This window comes from Salvia miltiorrhiza, chromosome 2 (assembly GCF_028751815.1).
Source record: "Salvia miltiorrhiza cultivar Shanhuang (shh) chromosome 2, IMPLAD_Smil_shh, whole genome shotgun sequence".
Lineage (NCBI taxonomy): Eukaryota > Viridiplantae > Streptophyta > Magnoliopsida > Lamiales > Lamiaceae > Salvia > Salvia miltiorrhiza.
Genome location: NC_080388.1, coordinates 24,157,725 through 24,163,611, shown reverse-complemented (window position 1 = coordinate 24,163,611; position 5,887 = coordinate 24,157,725). Strand labels below are relative to the sequence as shown.

Below are 5,887 nucleotides of genomic sequence, written 5' to 3'. Positions count from 1 at the left end.
AAGATTATCTTAAAATACGCACATACAAACCCTTGAAAATAAAGCAATTTAAGCATAAATCAATGGGGGAGCTGAGATGCATATTGTTGGTGATCTGCACAAGAAGCTTAATGACATGGGAATGGCTTTAAAATCGTGGGAGAAGCGTGAGTTCGGTAAAATTAGAAAACAATGCACAAAACTGAGGGAGGAGTTGGCAGTTTTGCAGAATCCGGTAAGGGATGCTCATACCAAGATCGAGCAGCGGGCTATTGAGAAGGAACTCGATGATCTCCTTGCCAAAGAAGAGGTGATGTGGAAACAGAGATCACGAGCTGATTGGATGGCTGAAGAGGACAGGAACACGAGTTTTTTTCATAAGGTGGAGGAGGGGGAGAAATAAGCGAAATCATATCAAGGAGATTGAAAAAGTGGATGGTACAAAGACGAGAAAGAACACGGAGATGGATGAGGTGTTCCGGTCCTACTTTCAGAAGCTCTTTACGGTTGGTACGACTCCTAACCCTGAAGGAACCATATTATGACATATGATTCACGTGCCCGTGACCCATTCTGGATACCAAATGAATACATACAAAAATCAACGTGCCTATTACAAGAGAACGAATCTTACTTGCAAATCCGGCGATGAGGGACTCCAGAGTGAATCTTCCGACTTGTTTCCCACTGTAAGACTTGACGTTGGATGGCAACGAGCTTCAAGACCTTTCCACCTTATAGGAATGGCATCTCCCCCCCCCCCTCCCCCTCCCTCTCTCTTTTTGTTCTCACATAACTCTTTTTTTCTGGTCTCACGTAAGCGTAAAAGTAATTAGGTTTTAGGGCTTCCTTATTATTTCTACTAAGTATTAGTCATACCTAAATAATAAACCCATAAACTTAATTAAACCAAATAAAGCTCAAAGAGATATTGAGAAAGGGACGCCCCCTTATGGAATGATGCCTTTATTGGGCCAAGCGGGGATCTACTAGCTCGAATAAAGTTTGGCCTCCCAGTGCTCGATTTTCTTATTCAGTCCATAATAAAATCGAAACACAAGTATTAATTTATTCCACTAGAAAATTAATACTGAATTACCTCTTTATTCTTTAGGTGAGTCCGGGCTAGCATTAGACTTAATTAATCCCCGTGTTTAAGATATCCAATATCTATTAATTAATTAATTCATCTGACGATCAATTAATTAATTAATTAGTCGTTTAATTTAAACGACATCTCAAGTGCTACCACTTAAACTTATTATCGTATCAGAACAAATTCCACCTACAAGGTTTAATACGATAAACTTATTAAGTTCCTCGAGAGGATATTATCATCCTGTTATTAGCAGGACACGGATCCTTATTGCAATATAATCACATGTCAAATAATAAATATTATCACCCAAAGTATCGAGTATATTGAGTTTCAATAGAACTCTCACCCATGATAAATCAAAGCAATAGTCAATTAATTATTCACAACGATTAATTCAATTAAGGTTAAGACAATTTAAATCACCGAGATCTTGATTCTTAATTAGTTAGAATATAAGCATTCATCACACTGTGATCTTGTTCAATACACGAAGGTACTAGCATAAATTAATAGCCAAGACAAACTATTTATCCATTTGTGCTACAATCTAAACGAACAACTCGTCCATAGTTGCTTTGATTGTGAACTCAATTTATATCTCAACTTTTTCCAATTATATGATCTTCTGTTAACTACAACACACCATATAATCTATAATATGAGACAAATTGGACTATAATAGGATTATGCAATAACAATATTTCAGATAGAAGAATTACAGTGAACTAAGGAATCAATGTATACAAGCATAAAGTCTTGCTTTCAGTATACAACCCTTCAAACCCGATGGAGGAGGTCCTTTCTTCCATTGAACCAGTTGTAACCGAGCAGATGAACAGGTACCTTACTGCCCCCTACACTCAGGAAGAGATTGTTCATGCTCTTAAGCATATGCATCCATTCAAGGCCCCTGGGCCGGATGGTATGCCAACCATTTTTTACTCTTCTTGTTGGTCTGAGGCCAAGTTTGATATTGTTCCACTTCTTCTTAATGTGCTTAATGGTGGTGAGTCTCCACGTCCCATAAATTTCACTTTCCTGTGTCTTTCTTATACCCAATAAAAAATGTTGCTTGCTGCCTAGTGATTTCTGACCTATAAGTTTGTGTAATGTGGTGTATAAGCTCGTGTCTAAAGTTATTACTAATCGTCTAAAGCTTATTTTACTTGTCATAATTCATGAGAGTCAGTCGGCTTTTGTACCTGGGCATCATATTACTTATAATGCTCTCATTGCCTTTGAGATTTTCCATATGGTGAAACTTAATAAGGATAGGGCTCATGGGGTGTTTGCTTTTAAATTAGATATGGCGAAAGCCTATGACAGGGTGGAATGGTGTTTTCTGGAGTCTATGATGCGTCATATTGGTTTTCATTCTTCTATGGTTGACTTGATTATGCGTTGTGTTACCTCTGTTTTCTTTCGTGTGCTTGTTAATGGTTTTCCAAGGGCAGAGTTCGAACCCAGTCGAGGGCTCCACAAGGGAGACCCTCTGTCTCATTTCTTCTTCTTTTTTCTGCGCCGAAGCACTCTCGGGCCTACTACGCCAAGCCGAAACAAGGAAGCTTGTTCATGGAGCGAGAATTTGCCGTACTACACCAAGAATGAGCCACTTGTTGTTTGCGGACGACTGTATTGTGTTTGGGCAAATGCGGCTGAAGTGGGGATTATAAGTACTATCATGGAGAGGTATGAAGTGGTGTCAGGCCAGAAGGTGAATCTTGAGAAATCCACTATTTTTTTTAGTGGAGGGGTGACCCCTGATTTGAGATTGGAGTTGGCCAACCTACTTGGCGTTCAGTGTCAAGGACAAAGAGGGTCTTATCTTGGCATTCCTAGTAGTGTGGGGCGCTCGAAAGTGGAGATTTTTCAGATGTTGGTGGATCGTACAAGGAAAAAATCTAAAGATTGGAAGCGACGGTTTCTCTTTGGGGCTGGCAAAATTGTTCTTATCAAAGCAGTGTTACAGGCTATCCCAACTTATCTCATGAGCAGTTTTGCCATCCCAAAGCAAATTTGTCAAAGATTAAACAGTGTGGCGGCAAACTTCTTTTGGGGACAAAAATTGGACGAAAGGAGAATTCGTTGGAAGAGCTGGAATAAATTATGCATGGCCAAGGTTGAAGAGGGAATCAGTTTTCGTGATCTTTCCCGTTTTAATCAAGCAATGTTAGCCAAGCAGGTTCGGAGGTTAGCCAAAAATGAAACATCTTTGTTAGCTCGATCGCTAAAAGCAAGGTATTTCCCAAGAAATGATATCTTCCTTGCTAGTAAAGCCCATAAGCCATCTTTCGTTTGGACTAGCTTACTAGTAGGAAGGGATTTATTGGCGAGGGGAATGGTGTGGCATCTTGGTGATGGAGCTAGAATCCGAATAGGTATTGATGCATGGCTACCGGATGGGAGAGGTAACTATTTGGAAGCACAGGTACAGCCCGAGAAAGAGCACACCCACCCAAACTCCCTTACGCTTGACGATGTTTATGTGTAGGATATGGGCAGAGTGGCTGAGGTTTTTCCGTCAACTGAGGTTTGGAAGATTGCGTCTAATCTCGCCCTTGATTCAACAAAACGAGATAGAATTTTCTGGCCTCACGGTAGAGGGAATGTTTATACTGTCAAATCAGGTTATCACGTGGCGGGCGAGATTCATAGGAGGGAGAGGAAGCTTCAACTTCGGCTGATTTTGGCAGCTTATGGAAATGGCTTTGGGGGTTGAGTGTCATTCCGAAAGTCAAACTTTTCATGTGGAAATGCATGGCGAAGGCTCTCCCAACTGTCCAAGGGCTCAGAAACCGATCTATTGATATGGATCCGATCTGACGTAGATGTGGAGAAGAGGTGGAAACTATGGAACATGTTATAAGAGATTGCAAGTGGGTGGCGTTTTTGTGGGAGGTCTCACCTCTTCCACTATTATCGAACTCTTCCCATAGCATTTCGGAATGGTTGGATTCGATCAGGTGCAATCAAAATAAGGAGGTCCACAGTGTCTTTGCAAATCTGGTATGGGCCATTTGGTACGCCCATAATATGCTACTCTTCCAAGGGAAATAACTCTTGCATGTCGACTGCTTGCTCACAGCGCAACGGGCCCGATGGACAAAACGAGTGTGCGATCCCCCAGCTCCGTCGTTGGCCACAAGCGTTGTAGTAGGGGGGTCAAGTTAAGCTCTGGTGCGATGCGACAGTGGACTCGTCAGATGGTATGGGTTTTGGGATCTTATGCTAGGACGCCAATGATGTTCTCTGGGGTAGTCGGTTTGGATTCATGCAAGGTGTTTTTTACACCAGTAGAAGCGGAAGCTTGCGCGGTCCTGAAAGCTTTTCACTTTTGTAGGGAGAAGGGGTTTACTGATATCATTGTGGAAATGGATTCCCAGGTGCTCTACTGGATGTTAAAGAAACGAGAAGATGATTTTTCCTGTCTGGGCACAACGTTGGAAGCTATTCACACTGCTGCTACTAATTGTCATAGCCTTGCTTTTAGCTGGACTCCGCGCGAAGCAAATGAAAGTGTTGATCTTTTGTCTAAGTTTGCTTTAAGTAATCGTTGTTTTCCTTGTTCCATAGATGGTCTTCCCATCATGTTAAACTCTCTTTTTGCTTACTTATAATATTACGCCTTTTCCTAAAAAAAATAATAATAATCTAAGAACATCATTCTTGAGGGCGAAGTGAAGCACTAAGAAAAAACAAAAGACATCATAATTACTTGATTGTGAAGCTTACGCCGCTGCAGATGATGCTGCTGCAAAGGCCGTATTTGGGTAAAATTTAGGATCGGAATGAGAATAGACCTATGAGATATAGAGATGACGTGAATGCTGCAACTGTGAGGTTTTGATTGTTGTACTTGGAGTAATTAGTTTTAGGAGCATTTTGTTTGTTTCCGTACACAGATGGGGGGAATTTGTTGAGAAATCCATTCATTGATCCCCTCGTTCAAACATAACAAGTACATTCCGTGTATTCAAATTCCATGAAATGAATTGGACGGTCAAATTTACATTATGATTATTTATGCTTATTCGTTTTTCAGCCAATTGAAACAGTTCTTAGATTTTTGACTTTAGGTTTATATAGATTTATTTTTTTCATTAGATTCAAAATAGGGATTATGAGTGATTTATCTTCTAATTTATGAATAGGTTGTACGTATTTTTCTTTCAAATTTATTTGGATAAACTTATTAATTTTTCTAGAAAATTTAAATATGGGCTATAGGGATAAATTAGTACAACTATAATTATTTTTACTATTTTTTATGGAAGGGCTATAGTGAGAAAATTGGGGGCTATATTTAAAAATACCCTAATAATAATGGGTTGGTCTGGGTGAGGTTAACCTCATACCATGAGATGGGTCGGGTCGAGGCACGGGTATACGGGCTGGGCATGGGCCGACACGGGAAGCAGATAAATATTACAGTTGTTACAATTGATGATAATAAAAAGTGTTGTGGTGCAGTGGTCATTGCTAGTGCCTTAAGTCTTTATCTTAAATATCAAGGGTTCAAAACCCAGAGGCTCCAGTGTTGTTTTTTTTATACAATATTTATTTATTTATTTTACTTATTTGTGCTTTTTCTTTAATTTTTTTCTATTTTACCTTTGTACTTTTTTTTACAGTGATTTTTTTTGTGTGATGCAACATATATTTATTTTTCATTTATTTGTGATCTTTTAAAAAAAATTATTTCGATTTTATTTTCTACGTTTTTTAGCAGTGATTTCTTGTTTTTTTTTTGTAGTTTATTTGTGGTTTTACAATTATGATGAAAAGTAATAATCAATATGAAGTGACTTT

The 5,887-nt window shown here is 39.2% G+C and overlaps 1 protein-coding gene across 1 annotated transcript; it reads left to right on the top strand.

Moving 5' to 3' along the window:
• Nucleotides 1-1,864: 1,864 nt before the first annotated feature.
• On the top strand, nucleotides 1,865-3,797 carry LOC131008167 (uncharacterized). The gene is made up of 3 exons (XM_057935061.1): nucleotides 1,865-2,000; nucleotides 2,215-3,506; nucleotides 3,570-3,797. Exons 1-3 carry the CDS (start codon nucleotides 1,865-1,867, stop codon nucleotides 3,795-3,797), a joined length of 1,656 nt encoding a protein of 551 aa, XP_057791044.1.
• Nucleotides 3,798-5,887: the final 2,090 nt, after the last annotated feature.

Coding starts and splice junctions, on each gene's coding strand:
- LOC131008167 (XM_057935061.1), top strand. CDS start 1,865: ATGGAGGAGGTCCTTTCTTCCATTGAACCAGTTGTAACCGAGCAGATG. Junction 2,001..2,214: donor CAAGGCCCCTGGGCCGGATG/GTATGCCAACCA, acceptor TCGTGTCTAAAG/TTATTACTAATCGTCTAAAG. Junction 3,507..3,569: donor GTAACTATTTGGAAGCACAG/GTACAGCCCGAG, acceptor GTTTATGTGTAG/GATATGGGCAGAGTGGCTGA.